Raw genomic sequence first — 19613 nt, forward strand, 5'->3', positions numbered from 1 at the left:
TTAATTGTTTTACTTTTTACAATGAAAGAGTTATTGTTTTTGTTTGTAATTATAAATCTGGTCAAGATTACTCATGTTTATACCTTTTATAAACATGAGCTTGGTCTTTCATATTTATACCATTTAGGCTTTTATCATAAAAAAGGTAACTTTTTTTATTCTTTCATAAAGGAAACAAAACATTGTGGTTTTCTTTAAATGTTAGAACGATTCATAATATCGTTTATTGATTGTTTTCGGAATAACCAAATGACGTTTAGCCTAACATGGCTAAACAATATCTTTTTTTTATTAAACATTGCACTTTCTCTTCTTGCAAGTAAAGGGCTCGAGTTTCCAATAAACCGTAGAATAAAATTATGAATAAAACAGATGACCGTTTAAATTTAAAGAGTTAATATTTTTAACCTTTAAAATATTAAAATGAATATTATTTTTTAAGCTTGTTTGGTAAAAGCTTGAATAAAGCTAGCTAAAAAAATTGATTTAAAACTATATGAGTCGAGTTGGCTCATTTTTGTACCGAGCCAAAGCCCAGAGTCACTCGTTGGCTCCATCTTAGGCTCGTTTAACTTCGTGCTCGAGCCGATCCGCCTCGATTAATTTTAAGCTCGAGCTCGACCCCACACTGCTTGACCCCACGTTGACTTGACTTGTTTACAACCCTAATTTAGATCTAGCGTTGTTTAAAAAGCTTGTTCGATAAAAGCTCGAGCATAGTTAAGTAAAAACTTGAATTCAAAAGACCCAAGTCGAGTCGGCTCATTTTTGTAACCGAGCCAAAGCTCGGCCCGATTCGTTGGCTCGGCCTTAAGCTCGTTAAACTTCGAGTTCGAGCCCGAACCCACATCAACTCGTTTACAACTCTAATTTAGATTTAGATGGACAGCCGGTTTCAAATAACCCACCCGTATGGCCGTACCCATACTCACAACTGTCCATATAGTAACAACACTCCAACTCGACATTGTGTTTTAGTATCAGTATCGTAACGAACGTGTCAGAAACCGACCGAATTCTCGTAGACTCCCCGAGTTTTGTTTTAGTTATGGTAATGTAACGAACGTAATGAAAACCAACCGAATGCCAATCTTGTTTTTGTCTTTTTTTTTTGTTCCGGTACCGTGATTAGGGGTGTGCAAGAAACCAAAAGAACCGATTCGAAACAGAAAAAACCAAAAAGTCCAAACCGAAAAAAACTTAACCGAAGCAAAAACTGACGGTTTGGTTTTATGTTTTTGTAAAAACCGCATTAATGGTTCGGTTTTGGTTTTGCATGTAGTAAAAACCGAAAAACCGAACCGAATTCCTAATCTATGTTTTTGTGGATTTTATATTAAGTAATTTATAAAAATTTAATAAATATGTAAATCCAATATTTTTGATCAAATGTATAAAAGTATATAATTTTACAATTAACAAAATTATTCATATCTAAATTTATTTATTTTTGCCAAAAAAAATCAGCCTAAAAGTTTTAGGCTCAAATGATAAAAACCAAAACCGAACCGAAAAGAAAATTGAAAAAACCGAAACCGAACAGTTTCAAAAACTCCAGAAACTCCAAAAACCGAAGTTTTGATTTTCGGTTTGGTTTAACCCGGAAACCGCACCACGCGCACCCGTACCTTTAACCATTAGTGCCCATAACAGTAACAACACTTCCAACTCGATCTAACCAAACCAAAACCCCATACCTCCGTCCGTCTCGCCCAAACCACCACCACCACCACCACCAACAATCCACCGGTAATGACGACGGAGCCACGGCGGATCACCGGTGTGCTTCGTACGGCCGTACACACCACGCGATGGTTCTTTGCTCTGTCTGCGTAAACTTCTTCCATGTAGACAACTCTACACCTGGCCGCACTAGTAATATAAACCACAACGAATCCAACTGGACGTGCGCCAAGTGTTCAACGAAATGCCGCAACGAGTTACCGCACCGATCTCCGGTTTTCGATATGAATGCTTCTCCGCCGCGAGAGGTTGGCGATGATCACGTGGATGCCCTAGGGTATGATGTTCTCATTTTATTTAATAATAATATGTGTTTAGATTATTATTATTATTATTATTATTATTATTATTATTATGTGTGATTACTTAACAATGCCTGTTTTACTTATGTGAGCTAGCTAATTACTTATAATTTATGGAATATGGAGTTGCATTAATTGCATTAGTTGAAGGTTAATGGCTTATATTGTGTGTGTGAATGATCTACAACACGGACCTGTTAACACGAAACGACACGAAATATGTGAGCATATTAGTTATAGTTTATGGATATGGAGTTGCACTAATTGCATTAGTTGAAGGTGAGTGGCTTATTTTGTGTGTGTGAATGATCTACAATTTGATATTAGGGCTGGTGAATGCTGACACGGACGTGTTAACACGACACGAAATATGTGAGCAAATTAGTTATAGTTTATGGAATATGGAGTTGTTCTAGTTAAGATGATTCATTGTTAATTGGATTAATTGAAGTTTCATGACTCGCTTTGTGTGTGTGAATTGGTGGTAATTTTGGATTGTATTCACAGTTGGTGAATAAGGAAGTTTCATGACTTTATTATGTGTGATTACTTAACAATGCTTGTTTGCCTTTAGTTGTGTGAGCTAATTAGTTATATTTAATTTATGGAATGTGGAGTTCCGTTAATTGCATTAGTTGAAGAAGTTGATGGATTACTTTGTGTGTGTGTGTGTGTGAATGATCTGCAATTTGATATTACAATTTACAAATACTAAAATGGACCTGTTAACACGACAGTGCGACATGAAACATGTGAGCAAATTAGTTATAATTTATGGAATATGGAGTTGTTAGTGTTAAGATGTTTTGACATTGGTTACATTAATTGAAGTTTCATGACTTACTTTGTGTGTGTGAGTTGTTGGTAATTACGGACCGAATTCACAAGTCGGTCGGTGAATATGGAAGGGCCTAAGTTGACAAGTCGGTGAAGTTGGTTTAGTTTTGTAATTGTGATAGGATAAGTATCGTAATGTTTTGGTCACCTAGTTATGGCTAGATCTATTTATATAAGGCTTCGGTAGAGGCGTTGGATGTGTGATCATTAATGATTTACTGTAACGAGTTTTTGGGTTAGTTTTCTCTTGCGATAATAAAGTGTTTATCGATTTTGTGCCTTAAAGAATGATTTGCAACCGGATATTAGAATCACAGTTTTTGATGAAATGGTGATCCTAATAATGGAACAATGCCATTTTAGGCATATTAAGAAAAGTTTATAAGTTTGTGCTATTTACCTCAAATCAGAATATTTATCCCTCGTCATTAGTGTTTGTTGTTATGCAATTTACTTAATCTCAAGGGGTGTTTAGATTGGGTTAAAATCAAGTGATTATGGAGTCTTTGGAAAAACACTGATTATGAATTCTAATCTCTGATAGTTTAATGTTATAATAATATAAGTTTGAGAAGTTCATATTTATTCCATACAACTTCAAGCATAGGTTTTTGTGTGTTGCTCAATAAGTTTTCAGTTTATTGTTTTATGCTTACATGCTTGAATAATGCATTGTTTAGTTAGTGCTTTCAACTTGCTTTGCTGATGTCCCGACAACTTTATATGGGTTTAGATATGATCCTTTATATTGGCTTGTTTGTTTTTTGTTGCACTTCTACAATAAACCAAATGCTTTTAGGAAAATCAATAGGTTACACTTTGGTACCATTTTGTTTTGGTTGTCGGTTTCATTGACTTCTAACTATGTAAATGAGACAATTAGTACCAAGCAGTCAAGCACCTCATGTATATAAAGCACTTACTACTTGCCTTGCTTGTCGACTTTTTGGATCGAAATGCCTTAGAGCGCCTCGAGCTTTTTAAAACAAAGGATGGCTTGTGGTCATCGGTGTAAGAAAACAAAAGTTTCACATAATGGTTGGGTGGTCAACAATTGTGCTTCTCCTCTTTCTCATGCAAGTCTCTTGGACACGCGTGGTACCCTCGTTCAAGCTGAAGGTCAAAAGAAAGCAACGATATCTTAAGCAGACATGTGTGAAACAATTGATGTTTTTCTGATGACTATTAAGTATTATCATCTTTATTTTAGATCACAATTCTTTTTTCCTAATATGAGCTGTCATAGAGAAAGAAGCTCAAATGGAAACAAACTTGGAGTTTCCTAACTCATGTATTTGGTTATATTGTCACACAATCCATATGATCACATATTTGTGGGTATCCCAAGCGTCAAGTAAGAATCACAAGTTGAAAAGCATGAGGTTTGGGGGCCATCTGTGATTGGTTAATGGAGGAATCCTAGACCAAGTTGTCATATAGCGCTCACTTGGGAGTGGATATTTTACCCATTCAATTCTAACATATATATATCCACTCCTTATATTAACGAAATGCGTAACATCCAAGTCAGTTAAGTATTAACGAAGATGTTTGTTCCAATTGCCAAATGATCCATCTAAAGTGCTTAGGTGCTATTCACACTCATAAGGAAACTCAAGGTATGATAGTATCTTTTGTTCACTTCATGCAAGGCGTGTTGTAAACCTTCATTTAGTGGTATAGGCTTGTAGAACAATGTCACAAACTTTATTGTCATTTCATATGACATGTTAAGCAACGCTCATGTGATGCTTGATACAGAGCAAAAGTAAACACAATGCATTGATACACCATTTAGGAGTCAAGTTTTTGATTAACAATCTCTAAAGGAGGGCCATTACAAAATGGTTATTTGTTTTCTTTTAGCTTCTCGGAAAACAATTCAAATGGTAAATCTCATGTGATGCTCAATGCAGATCAAAAGTAAACACAATCGTTGCCTAACATGGCTTGGATTCACAAGTGGATTGTGGTCTTCTCACACTTGCTCAAAGCATGCGAATGCAGTTACATTAGAGATATAAGATGAGCCAATAAAATCAACAATGTTGATGATCAACATATACAATCTCTTTGGATTGAGTAGTTGCAATGAAGTGAGGCCGGGCTTATTGTTTTCTCTTTTTGTTTTGGGTTTTTCGTGATAGACCAAGCTACATAGTACATATATGACAAGTGACAAGATTAGATATCTATTCCAAATAACCTAGTTAATGTTGATTGGGTTTATACAAATTCTAGTATGGAATTACATTTAATCATTTGGTATATGACTCAGTTGTATTTCATTACAACATATATATGTTATCATATATATATATATATGGTTCAATGCCATATTATTCTACAAACATTGAATACAATATATCTACTCCTTATCTCTTTTATCCGTCAAAGTTCTAACCTCATGGTGTTACAATATAAGGTTCATATCACTTTCTTGTATCTTAGAGATTCACCTTAGAGGTTTATAAAACTAAAAAAAGTATGTGTTTGTGGTGAATGCCTCCAATGGTTTAGTCATTCTAGTATGCATGAACCAATAAGATGCGAACTAAATTATGATGCATTAAGATGAAGTCTTAGTAATAATATGTTTGAATTAATAGTTAAAACTATATGCATACGTATCATGCTCTTGGTATCTTTTATAACAATAATATACAATGGCTAATTTGATCTCTTATGATTCACACTCGGTGAATTTTCAAAGATGAATATCCAATGATATAAATATCTCATTAACGATATTACGTTACAATTCACTTTTAGTGAATCTCCAAGGAGTTAAATACACCATCAACATATATTAGTTCATATGTTATAATTCCTACTTATTGAATTTCCAAGAAGTTTAATTTTTGTTAACATATATTAGTTCATATGTTATAATTCACACTTAGCGAATTTCCAAGAAATAGTTTATATGTTCTAATTCACACTTAGCGAATTAAGTATGTATGAAGTTTTTATCTATGCTTATTCCTTCCAAAAATGCCCTTATGCATATATATATATTAAAAAGATAAAAATTTTCACGTATAACGTTTTGACAACTCATCAAAGGTACTTTTGTTTTTGTAATAAAATAAAGGGCATTTTTGTCATCCAACTTGTTTTGGCCAGAAATTATATAAATGAAACCGTATACATAATGGGAAAAGGTTGAAGACTTGTATGGCCTGCAGACAGCACACGTAACTGTTCTGTTATTCTGTAACAAGTTTTCACCAGTGTGATGTCAGTTTTTAAACCATTAATCTTCTAATTATGCCACCGGCCCAGCATGAATCCGCGATGCGTCTGATTTATATAGGAACTTCATAAATACATTAGACTTTACTTGTTGCGTTGGATTAGAATTGCTCAGAAACCTGCTTTATATAAATTCTAATCCCATTTCTTTTTCTTTCTAAAGAATGCAGGAAACATTTGGTAATCCGTTAGTTCAATGCACCTTAACTTCTCCAAACACTCGTACAGATATGCAAGTTGCACAGTTGAATCTTCATATTGCAACACAAAATGCTCACCTAGTGTATTTACAAGCACTCAAAGATTACGTATCAGATAAAAGAGGCGTATTAGGAGATGGTTGGTGTGTTAAGTTTAAGTACTCAGAAAGAATGTGCAAAACTGTTCCAGTTTACTGTGCCCCAGATGGAAGTAAATTTGATTCAATGCCAAAAGTTGCTCATTATCTTGGATTATTATCAGATTCCTTTTTATTTAAGACAAACGATAGCATTGGATTACTGCAAAATGGCTTATGCGCTACTAAAAATATGGAAAGTTCCTCAAGGTTGACGAGCAAGGTCGTTAATGGTGGAAATGTAGTTGAAGTGGATCCCATTGAGAATGGTAACCGTGGGTCAGAAACGTTTCTGGTAAGCTTGTTAACCGTCTCTTATGCCTGCCTTTAATACACTTGCAATATACTTTCACCTTTGGTCCATTTTAGTAATTATAACTATTCTTTATCCAATTTGGTATTACAAGTTTTTTGATGGGTTATTTTTTTTAATTATAACCGGTTGAACAAGGTCAATTTATTGATGTGACATTTTTATTTTAGGCAAATGAACAATATGCTTTCACCTTTGGTGCTTTTTGTAGTACAACTTAATTTGATCCGTTTTACTATACAAGTCTTTTGTCGGGCTATTTTGGTACTTATAACCAGTTAAACAAGGTTCTAACTGCTGATGTTGTTTCTTTATTGGGCAAATGTCATAAAATAACATACTTTCGCCTTTGACTTTTTCTGTATATTGTACCTTTTTTCGTCTCATTTAGATTATTAACTAGTTGTTGACAGGCTATTTTATTCTTAGCCAATTCAAGATAAAACATAACCTGATCTTAATAATTTTGATTTAAATCGACTTTTTAACATTGTAATGTGATTATATTGTTAAATTTGTCACAGGACGGTTTTCCAATTCAGTTTGAAGACTTCTTTATTACCTCAATTGGAAAAATCGATCCACAAACCCCATTTCACAACGCTTCCCATATCTGGCCCGTTGGCTACAAGTCCATGTGGCACGATAAGCTTACAGGGTCTGTTTTTGTGTGTAATGTTTTGGATAAAGGTAATTGTGGCGCAGCATTCAAAGTAACCCGGTATCCATGCTCAAAACAATCAATACCAAATGCTTCAACAGTGATCTACAAACCAAAACATGGGCCTTCTGATCAATCAAACTGTTTGACTACCGAAAGTCAACATATGACTTCTAAGAACTCCAATGATGATTTAATTGGTGAAATTTCAGTTGAGGGGAGGTCACCATCATCTGCATGGCAAATGGTTTTAGAAACTTTGTTACTTTCATGCCGCCATATATTTCAAGATTTGAAGTTTTTAAGTTTTTGCTGTAACCACAGTGTTGAAAGTGAACATTCCTATGGTTTATATGGTATTGACTCGTTGGACAAATTTGGGTATTTGGCTGGTCAAACTAACAGAATTCCAAGGTCAATACTCACTGTTGACCAGCTTGACTTTTCTTGTATGGTGCTGAGGAGATGGTTGCAGCCTGATAGATTTGGTCTAGATGCAGAGTTTGTTCAAGAACTCATAGAAAAGCTACCAGAAGTTTCCGCATGTTATAGATATAAATCTTTGGATGCCAGGTGTCAAAACTCGATTGCTCATACTGTTGGAAGCGGTTTTTTCACTGTCTTAAGGAAATATCATTCACTGCCAAAGGTTTCAGATAGTATCAGAGAAAACAATAAAAGACTGGGCCCACCAAGCAATAAAATTACCTCAGATCTTTCTGCCAGTTTAATTGGGAATGTTCTCCAGGTATCGCATTGCATTGATTTTATTGGACAAAACGGGTCAGGCCAACCCAAAATAATTTTAGTCCATAATGCTAAAAATTTTCTTAGAAACAAAAGGTTTATCAAGCATAATTACAAAAGTTATATTATTTCAGTATAAGTAAAGTTTTCTGAATATATGATTTACAAAAGTTTAATTTCTTGTTTTGTTTTATTTTACTTGTTTAATTGTAGTTTTATAAATCTGTTTAGGCGTATGAGTTTTTCTTGCGGTTTCATAACATTTTGGGGCAAGAGGCACCTCTCTCTAGACAACAACTGGAATACGGGTTGCTGAATCCATGGATTAATGGCTTAAGTTACGCAATTACCCCTGGGGCGTATCGTCGTGAATCACCGTTATCAAACTTTCATATGGCGACGGTGAAGATATTAGTAGAAGATATGCTATCAAAAGTTGTGGTTAATGATCCTTTTAATGTCATGGAAAAGTCAAGAAGAGTTAGGAAGAAAAACATGGAGGTGAAGGTCAATGTTCATGGTCAAAAGTCAAAGATTGGTATATTTCCTGTTAATGAAATCACTTGGCCAGAACTAGCAAGGAGATACATTTTGGTTTTGTTGTCTATGGATGATAATTTTGAAGGTTTGGAGGTTACGAGCCGTGTATTTAATGAAATATTTCTTTGTTTAAGCGGTAACGGAGGCCCGCTTTGTGGTTCTCATACGGGAATGGCTGCAATAGAGGCTGATGCAGTGGTAAGATTTATCCGCATTTCTTTCATTGTTATAATTTTGATCCATTTACTTATGAACGGGTGGATTTGGGTTGCGGTTCAAATTATAAAAAAATCTGTTGGACTGTATTATCATACTAGTGTTTGTTAGTATGAACCCATGGGCTCAGTTAGGTTTTTAGGGTTCTTTGTGATCTTTATATATAGAAACCGAAGCTTTCAATAATATCAATCCACTATTTATCATTGCCTCCGCCGCACCATACTCAAATAACCGAACCCTAGCCGTCACCACTTGAGAGAAACCATAGACAGGGCGGCGGCCACTGCCGCCGCCGTCCTGTCCGATCGCTGATTGCTTTTGTTTTCTGTTTTTTACTTTCCGTTTCAAATAAAGTCTCAGTTTCATTTATAGATTCCGGCATTGTTCATCAATCCTGTTTTTTTTTTGGGGCAGTCCTGCCTCTCATCGTTGGCAGTTTGACACCAGTCGAACCGCCTCCCAACAATCAACTGGCAGCCAAAAACCACCGCAGAACACAGATCATATTGGTTAAAGGGTAGAAAGCCAACGAAGTGTTTTATTAACACCTGTTTTGCAAAGACTGTTTTATTTTAGAAAGGTAAGCTGTGATAATATAGTTTTTGTAACCATATATGATACATCAAGTCATATCTGCTTATAATTACATGATTATTTAGGGGTCAAATAGTTAGGTTTTTGAATACTCAGTTCGATACGTAGCTGCAAAAAAAAACTCGTTATAAGTAGATACTTGATAAGTGGACAATTACTTATGTACCCTCATTATAGTATTTTGTCATTTGATCTGTTAATTTCAAGAAGCAGAAACACATTTAGTCTCCATCAGTCCATCTTATTTCATTGTTGCTGATTATCTGATTTTCTTAGTTCAATATCACAATCACTTTAAAAACACATTTATAAATCCTTGTTTAAGTTCTCCAAAAGTTCTGTTAGTTGGATTTACATAACATGGTTGGATAGTTATATTTGCTAACTGGGATTTGCTTGTGTTTTTTGTTTCTAGAGTCAATTCTTACCACTTAAGATCGATTTTTTGTTATTTTTAGGTCCTAGCAGAGGCATCAAAGAAAGTATTTTCTTCGGTGAAGAGTAAAATTGTCGACTTCATCATAGATCAAAAAGATCTTAATATTAACAACTCTGCCACTGAGAAAAAGAGAACTGATAAATGTCCCGAGTGGATTAAGGTTCTAGAACCGATAAGAAAGCAACCAACAAACGTGGGAGCAAAAATAAGAAACCGAGTTAAAAAATCTTTGGAAAGAGGGCCACCAGAGTGGGCCACGGAGATGTTGTTGAAGTCCATAAGCAAAGATATCTACAAGGGTAATGCTGCGGGACCCACAAAGGTTCGTGCTTTGATCTCATGTTTTGAAAATTTACTGACCTTTTTATTAGGTAGCAGTTTTGCCCTGATTTTTTTATGAATGGGCTGATTTGGTTGGGTTTTTATCTTTGACGGGTCCAAAATGTGAAATAAAAATAATAAATGTAAAAGGGTACGGGTCAAATGGGTTGAAAGTTTGACCCAAAGTGTACTTTTAATGCATAAACTTGAATTTCCTAAAAAGAAAGATTATTACTGAAACAGTATAATCTTCATTTTTTGACGCAACGGGTTAGGAACTTGGGGTTTGTTTTAACAGGTCAACCTGCTGCACATGTTTAATAAACGAGCCATGAACATGTTAAGTTTTGGATAAAGGGGTTGAACTCCTACTTGTTTAAAATTTATAACATAAAAAAAAAATGTATAAACTATAATATCAACTGGTTTACATCCCAATTAACCTCCCAACCCCTTTAGATAATTGGATGATGTGAATCATGCCCAAGTTACATGGGTTAGGCGTGCCCAAGTTAAGGTTGGGTTAACTTAACGGGTTGTGTTCGGGTTGGGTGATACCAACCAGAACCTAACACGTATTGCCACCCTAACAATTCTACCCGTTTGACCCACAACTCACCTATTTTCTCACCTCTCTGTTTTTTATTTCACAACTGATTTTTAACTGAAACAATAACAGAAAATTGTTGTTGAGGTTCTCGAGAAAGTGAAGCGCGAAAATCCACTCACTAAAAAGAAGACAAAAGAAAGCCGTGCTATAAGGACGGTATCAGATGTTATCATGAAAAGGTGTCGACTGGTGCTACGTGCTGTTGCTGCTCAAAATGAAAACAAGTTCTTTTTCATTCTCATGGCTGAATCTTTCTTGAAAGTTAATGAATCTAACGATGATGCATATCTTGAAATGGTTTCTAGACCGTTAGATTTCAGGACCATTGACCTCAGATTAGATGCAGGCTCTTATGGTGATTCACATGAGTCTTTCATTGAAGATGTTCGTGAGGTACGCCAAAACGAAAAAAGAACATTTACATATTTTTGAATACATGTATGAAAAGCTGACATGTTCTGGTCTTTTGGCAGGTTTTACAAAATTTATGGATAAAATATTTGAATAGCTATAAATATCTTGAATTAATTGAGAAAATCTCAAAACAGCTAGAAGATCGGTATGAACAAGAGGTTAGTTGTAACTATTCATATCTTGGAAATTGAAGTCAAATCCAAATCGTCAATAATTAGTAATGTATCATTTACATCCTCTAGGTACTTACTTTGGTCAACACAATACTCAAATACACGAACGGTCCCACCTCATGCGACGAAGTAAAAAACGAGCTAAATATGATGATTGCAGAAACAATCTCGACCACAGTTTTTGTTGCTCCATGGGAAGTAGGGATTTGTAAAATATGTGGAAAAGACGAAAACGACCATATTTTACTTTTATGCGATAGATGCGACGCAGAGTATCATACATATTGTTTAAATCCACCACTTCAAAGAATTCCAAAATCAAGTTGGTATTGCCCTCCTTGCATTTCGTTCATCACAAGTCAAAGTCAAGGTCAAACTATGTCGCAAGAAGACGATTTTGACTCCCAGCTGTTAAGTCAACCCAGCGAAAAGAGAAGTCAAAGAGACTTTACCCGAAGTGGTTTAGAGGCACTGGCTGATCTAGCAGATAACATGGAGTCAACAGAGTACTGGGAACTAGGAGTGAAGGAGGTTAGTTTTTACTTGCATTTTATCTATATTTCCTGTCTAACTTTGACTTATAAAGTCAAACCATCGTTTTAAGTTTTCAAATTGATGATAGATTCCATTCAGAAAACAAAACTATTATTTATATTGAAACATTTAATAAGTTTTTTAAATACTAAACAAATCCTAATAATATTTTTGACAAATACAAGTGTAGAACCTCCTAAACTGACACACACAGACTCGATGATTATTGTAATCATTTTATCTATGAAATCATAATTCAAGGATTTGTTATTTACTTATTTATATGAAAATAGAAAAAAGTGTTTCATTGCATCTGGCACTTTTATATTTTCTTATAAAATTGACCTGTTTTGATTTTTGAACATATTATGATTCAATTTTGATATCATAAAAAATCATATTACAATAATAATCAAGTCCTGACGCTATTACTTTTTTTTTACACTAATCCGACACTTTTAACTTTTTTATGGAATTACCAGTTTCGGAATCATTTTATCTTTTTGACACATAATATAAGGTAACCCATTTTAACATGTCATCCAATCCGCCCAACCTTCCATCTTTCCAACTTTACTAGTAATATTTTTCGATTATGATAGAAAAAATAAATAGGAAAATCTTGAATTAATATATTTTCACGGGTCCTTTGAGTTGCCTGAATTGTTTAAATTTTAAAAATAAACATGTAGCCTTTTATTTGCAGAGGGTTTCTCTTTCACACTTCTTGTGTGACGAGGCTTTGAGTTCGACAGCAATTCGAGAATACATAAGCATGGATAATTGCGACATCAAAAGAAACTTTTTGGGCCGGGACTGGGCCGGAAGACTGTACTGGACTCTTGGCAAGCCCGAGAGGCTGTTTGTATCAGGCCCAGTAAGTGAAGGTGAAGTGTGTGAACCCTCTAATACTTCATCTGAAGAATTTGATTCTTGGATTTGCTATGAATCCGATACGGAAGTCAAGGCTCTCGTTGAATGGTTAAGAGATGATGTTGAAGGCGAGAGCGAATTGAAAGAAGAAATTATAAAGTGGCAAAAGGGTAAATTAAGTAACCCTCATGGTCAAGCTGGCTTGCAAGCTAATTGCTTGTGGTCATCGGTTTATAGATGCACAAATGCAAGGGCAGAACTGGAAAAGAAATTCGGTTCGTTTGGCGATAATAGAATCATCCAAGGGGGTAATAAAATGTCACTCCACTCGACATTTCTTAATAATCGATGCGAGGGTTTTGAGAAGCAGTTGGCTTTGACCAACGGGTTTGTCGGGTCAAACAAAAACCCGTCATTATTTGTTTCCGAAGGCCCCCCTCCCGGTTACGAAGCTGCATTCTTGGCCAAACAGGGAGTTAAGTCAAACGAGCCACCATCTGAGGTTGACCGGTCAAACCTTGAGGTTAAAAAGACAAATGAGAGCTTGTCTTTTATGCAGGGAGACCACTTTTGCTGTAACAATGCTTCATTTTTAGTCAAACACGGAGTCAATTTAAACAAGTCAACGTATGAGGCTGGCGAGTCAGACCCTGAGGGCATTACTGGAAAGAATCCCTCATTATCTTCCGGGCCATTGACGAGCCAGGTTGCTGAAATCATTCAGTGTCTTAAAATAATTTTATTTGATATTGAAACCGCTCTTCCAAGAGATGCTTTCCGATTTTCAAGAGTAGACTCGGATAAATTACGTGCTTGGCGGGCTTTTCTAAAATCAGCCCAATCCATTAATGAGGTGAGTTTTGTATATTTCATCTTTTTTTTTAAATAATTAATTGCAAAGCCATAAATTTGGAAAAAAAAAGTAATATATATATACACACTTACAGAGACAGGTTCATTACAAACACTAAATTATTGGGAGAACAAAAAAAAATGAATTGTTACATTTTTCCTTCTGTGGTTTATTTTTCAAAACTTTTATTTCTTACATAAATGATACAAATGCCTGTCATGTATGTAAAAAAACCATTAAACTACTTTGTTAGTTTTTTTAAAATTTTTATTTTATTTTTAAGAGTTTAGTATATAGGAAATATAATCTGCACGACTACACATGATTTGCACGTATAGGTTATAATTGAACGGATTTTATTTTTATTTTATTAGAATATTGAAAGAGAGAAATAAATATTGCATTTCTATCAATTTCTTATATTTTAAAGTTATATACTTATATTCATATATAATTTATCTGATTAGCTCTAGACAACCGAGGTACATGTAAATACATTATATGATTTTATATCCTATTATACCGAACATGTTTTATTACAACTGATTATTTGATTATGATTATTCACATATCGCATAATCACTTCCAAAATACATATACATATATACATACACAATAAAGACATGGTGATATTATATCTTAAAATGTTAACCCTGCTTTATTTTCCAGATGGTACAAGCAACTATTATTTTAGAAGACATGATTAAAACCGCGCATTTAAAAAAAGAATGGTGGTATTGGTCATCACCTTCAGCCGCTACTAAAATCAAAACCGTTTCATCTCTCGCCCTGTACATCTACGCCCTTGATGCCGCCATCAGTTACGAGAAGCCGCCCCCACCACCAACCCCACCACCACCTCCACCTCCGGTGACGTTGACAGAACCCATGGTGACGGCAGGAGTTTTAAAGCCAAAGGAAGAAACTCCCAAAAAGTCAAAGTTGAAGAGAAAGAATAATCTGGAACCGTCTCGGATGTCAAAACCGAAGAAAAAGAAACTTAAAGTTTCAGACAGTGTTGTTGTAGATGGTGTTAATCAAACTGTGGAGGTGGTTAAGACTGGTGAACCGTCAGTCGTGAGCAATGAACCGTCAGCCGTGAGCCATGAACCGTTGGCGCTATGGTTTGAACCCTGATTGCATCCTGGTGTTGTAGAGTGTGTGGCTGCAACATATTATGAAAATGCTGGTAGTATTTTTTTTTTTTTTTTTTTTTTTAAACTCGTGTTTTAGATAGAAGCGTAGAACCCATGATTGTTGTGTTTTCTTCGTTTTCCAAATGAATGTTCAGATGTTTTAATTTTAGGGTTCTATATATTTATCAGGCGTTTGCTCACCATATATGAATCTCCTACTTTTCTTTTCTTTCGTCGCGTGTAGTCGATGCATAGTTTTAAAGTCCAAAGTAGTTTATATTTATGTACCGATTGTAATCGACGATTTTAAGGTTATAAAACAAATTTTCACATTAACCGTGGTAACGACGGGTGTGCACATTAAAATTCTGTTTTTTTGAGTTATTGAAAAGAATTCAGTTTTGGTTTTCATGGTTTTCGGGTTTCACAAATGGGTTAGATTCACTTTTAGTTTTCGCGTTTGGGTTTGTAAATTTCGGGTCAAAATTGGCCTAAAATAATGAATTTAGGGTTAAAACTTTAGAACTAATATTTTATTTATAGTCAAAATGATTATTACACGTTTGAGATGCACTAATAAATCTTGCTTATTTTCTTTCAAAATCAGTGTTCCATTCTTTTATGTAATACATTCTTTAAACCAAAATGTACCCAAAATGTTGTAAACTAGGAATGTACCCGGCGCGTTGCGTCGGGCAGGTCGGTAAAATCTGGGTGGTGGTAAAAGTCAAGTGTTATCGGTCTCGAACGTTGAGATGATAAGTCGATGTGAATCCAGTCGGTTTCTTACGATACCAATACTAAAACAAAATGATAGTTTGTCGGTTTTCGTTACAGTGCTACTGGAACTAAAACAACAGGCAGTGACTTTATACGAATTTGGTCGGTTTCTTTCTCGTTCATTATGGTACCAGAACTAATACAAAAAATAAAAAAGAAAATTGGCATCCGGTCGGTTTTCATTACGTTCATTATGAGACTGGAACTAAAACAAAATAAACAAATGACATCAAAACCCTAGCATTATCAGTCCCGGAGTTTGATGCAGTGCCTTTACACGAATTCAGTCAGTTTCCGTTATATAAACAAAAATTGACGTTAGATCGGTTCTCGTTATGTTCGCTATGCTACCAATAATAAAAAAGAAAATCAAAATGATAAAAACTTCTCATATATATATATATATATATATATATATAATGGATTGATTTCTTTTGAGAATCACTTTGAGTTTTAAGAACTCGAAACAACTCAACGTAACAATTTTTTTTTTCCGAATTTTTTTTACACATGTGTAATATGCAAGTGTAAGTGATGTACAAAAATTACGGTATTTTTTTACACACCGAATCGACTTTTTACACATGTGTAACTAACGTTTAAACTTGTGTAATTATCAAAAATACTTATTCTCTCTCCTGCTTCATTTTTTTAATTACATTTAATTTCAGCCACATGTTTCATATCATTTAATTAAATGTGTGGTCCAAAATTGAGTTTTTAAAGTTTTTAAAACTCTACCATAGTCCTCAAAATAACTCTCCCCTGTATATAATAACTTAAATAACTTAAATATATTGAATAAAACCACTCCACCTACCAAGCATATTGGTATATTGAATAATTGATTATTATAACCACTGCTCCACCTACCAACCACTAAAACTTTATGGTTTACATACACAACATCCATCGCCTCTCTCTCTACTATCACAAACCAGAAATTAATACCCTCTTAATATTTTTCTGAAATGTTTGGATCGGCACTCAATCGTTCGTGTTTACAACGTCGAAGGTGGAAGAGCTCTATCAGTTTGTACAGATTTGTTTCGATTCACAAACCCGTAAAAACACTAATCTAGACATATAATGTTGGAATAGGCGGTCTCGGAATTATACTATCTACACAGGTAAATTGTTTCTTTTGAGGGAAACAACTAAAATATGAATTATTTATGTTAAGTTACATTTCTTTGTAATGTGTTATAACATTTCATATTTGTGTTATAACTTTATTAAGCTATATTTGCTTATAGCGGGCCAAAACATATTACAAGTCATTGTTTCAGTTTTTTTTTTTTTTTTCATTTGAATGTATTAAAACGAGTATAAATGGTTCATATTTGGATGTAGTAGTTTAAGTTGAGTTATATTTGCTTGTTATTTGTTAGAAACTGTAATAAGAGTGTCTTTATATTAGAAATTGAACATTGATGTGTTTGTTAATTTTCAAGACATGTATCATGACACTAGATGGTTAACCATAAACTCCATATTTGTTAATCGATTTTGTTATTTTAGCAGCCAAATGCCGGCTTTTGTTGGTTTACGATTTGACTTTACACTTTGTAGTCATAGTAGTTGTTTTTCATAAATTGCATTATTGTGTCAGATGATTCTAAGCGATCCATTCTCCACTGGGAAAGGAGGCAAACAATCATCAAGAATGTGGTGCATGCATTATATTATTTGCACCATGGGTGTACAGAACCTGTAGTCCACCGGGACGTTAAAGCTACCTATATCATGCTGGATGAAAACTATGTGGCGAAGTTGGGCGACTTTGGAATATCAAGACGTCTTAACGCTGATGAAAGTCGTCAGAACACAATTAGGAACACCGTGAGTATACATATGAAATCTTTAAGCGGTACTTTATTAGAGTTGTCTAATGCTAGCTAACACTGTTTTATTTTTCAATTGGATAGGTCTTACATGTCCCCGTGTTATATCATTTAAAACAGATGTTTACGCTTACGACATTCTGGTACTTGAGATCATTACTGCTAAAAGATCCAGAAGTTGCATTAAATTCAGAAAAGATGTATGTCTCCACATTCTGTTATAAAATTATTTACAACATTTTTAATATGATGAGAAGCTAAATTCACAATCTTTTGCAGATATTCGATAGCTCACATAGTAACTCATACCAAGATCATATAGATCGCTGCTTAAGAGAAGGGGACATGAATAATAGTCAAGACATAGATAAGTGCATTCGCATAGCGTTGCTGTGCACTGATGAAGTGGAGAGCTCTCGGCCACACATGGGTGATGTAACTGGATGGCTTGGAACCTCCTTGGGAGCGGGACTTCCAGTTGTTCCTCCACCGGTTGTGCATCAAGGAAACTCAGTTACGATTATGCAAGCAGATACAAGCGTAACTAATGGGACTATGACTAGCTCCGCATTTAGTGGTAGATAATCATAGATCGTGGAGTTTATCTATATCTATCATGGATAAGGATGATGTGTGACTTTAACAATTACAGTTGCAACAGATGGAGAAAACATAGCGGAGTCGGAATGAAAAATATAGAGAAACATGCTATGATGGAAAAAATGAAGAAAATATAAGACTATATGTTGAATTGAATTGAATTGAATGAGAAACTTCACTTGTCACGAAATGAAAATTTCTACCAAGTGAAGATATGAGTTTATGTTGGTGAACTAAAATTTGAATATTTATTGTATAGCTTTTTGGATAATTTATTCTTGTCATACATTTAGCTATTTTATTCTATTTAGTTTGAAAATTTATTTTTTGTATGATTTCTTATATTTTACTGAAGAGGTATGTACCCGCCTCAACACCGAGCAAGGCGGGTCAACCCACAAGATAAAGACATTATGAAGGCACAAAGCCAAAACCTATGCGCATGGCGCATACAAAACATGCTCAGGCATCACATGCCCAGGCACACATATGCTCGCGCATCACATATGCGCGCGGCGCATCAGCGCGCGGCGCATATCACATGCTCGCGCATCACATATGCGCGCAGCGCATCAGCGCGCGGCGCATATCACATGCTCGTGCATATCACATCTGCGCATGAAATATCTGCGCGTGAGAATAAAGAGAAGACCTCGCGCATCCTCAGGATGGGCGCATATCACACGTGCGCATAATCAACCTCGTCCTTATCCAAATCAGGATTAGGGCAACCTTGATTGTGCACGTCAGACAACCTTCCAGAAGGCATCTTTTTAAGGAGTAAGAATATGCTGATGTTGACAGCTGCCAAATGAAAGGTCGACAACTCAGCATGACACATGTGTTGCCACGTGATTACAACCAACGAGAAAGCGCCAGGTGTCCCAGAGGACATGTGGCGCAGTGCGATTGGAGGAAGCCAACGAGGTTGAGCCCAACCGGTGGTAACCCTAGCACTATAAATACAGCATCAACTCCACTTTGATGACAGATTGATACTCAATCATTGACAGTTACAAGCAGTGATATCACATTCAATCATATTGAATTATATTCACTCACAGTCAGTTACAAACAAAACGGACAGTCTCACAATCAGAGGGTATTCAGCTATTCAGCAAGACTCTTGAGATTCTTACACACTCATTATCATCTTCTCCACAAGATACTGATTCTCACGCCGGAGGGTTACCCCAAAGAGGACCCCTCTGTCCCTTTCTGAGGGGTAAGTAACGGCGCTGTTCATTTTATAGGTGGAAGAACACGGAACCAGAAGAACCATCGGTGAATTAGTATAATCACACCCGAGGAAAGTAGATCTGCTACCAGTGAGTAGATCCACGTTTCTTCATTGGCGCCATCCACTGTTACATCGGCAATCAGATCTCATCAGATCTACACAAAAATCATTCACCATGGTTTCTGGCGTTCGTAACGTTGATCAAGCTCTGGAGGATATTGAACGTGAGGGTGTTAACGACGGACAGC

At 35.4% G+C, this 19613-nt stretch overlaps 2 protein-coding genes across 2 annotated transcripts; both read left to right on the top strand.

Moving 5' to 3' along the window:
- Nucleotides 1-1662: 1662 nt before the first annotated feature.
- LOC143578806 (methyl-CpG-binding domain-containing protein 9-like) lies at nt 1663-14902 on the top strand. Its single transcript, XM_077062282.1, has 10 exons — nt 1663-2020; nt 6301-6769; nt 7312-8196; nt 8427-8933; nt 10007-10309; nt 10988-11311; nt 11392-11490; nt 11575-12036; nt 12746-13765; nt 14435-14902. Exons 1-10 carry the CDS (start codon nt 1812-1814, stop codon nt 14900-14902), a joined length of 4746 nt encoding a protein of 1581 aa, XP_076918397.1. The 5' UTR covers nt 1663-1811.
- A 2525-nt stretch (nt 14903-17427) lies between these two features.
- On the top strand, nt 17428-18110 carry LOC143578807 (cysteine-rich receptor-like protein kinase 44). Its single transcript, XM_077062283.1, has 3 exons — nt 17428-17551; nt 17610-17668; nt 17805-18110. Exons 1-3 carry the CDS (start codon nt 17428-17430, stop codon nt 18108-18110), a joined length of 489 nt encoding a protein of 162 aa, XP_076918398.1.
- The last annotated feature ends 1503 nt before the right edge of the window (nt 18111-19613 follow it).

Source organism: Bidens hawaiensis, unplaced genomic scaffold, assembly GCF_021521415.1.
Source record: "Bidens hawaiensis isolate Kalapana, Puna unplaced genomic scaffold, B.hawaiensis_p1.1 tig00029340_1, whole genome shotgun sequence".
Classification (NCBI taxonomy): domain Eukaryota; kingdom Viridiplantae; phylum Streptophyta; class Magnoliopsida; order Asterales; family Asteraceae; genus Bidens; species Bidens hawaiensis.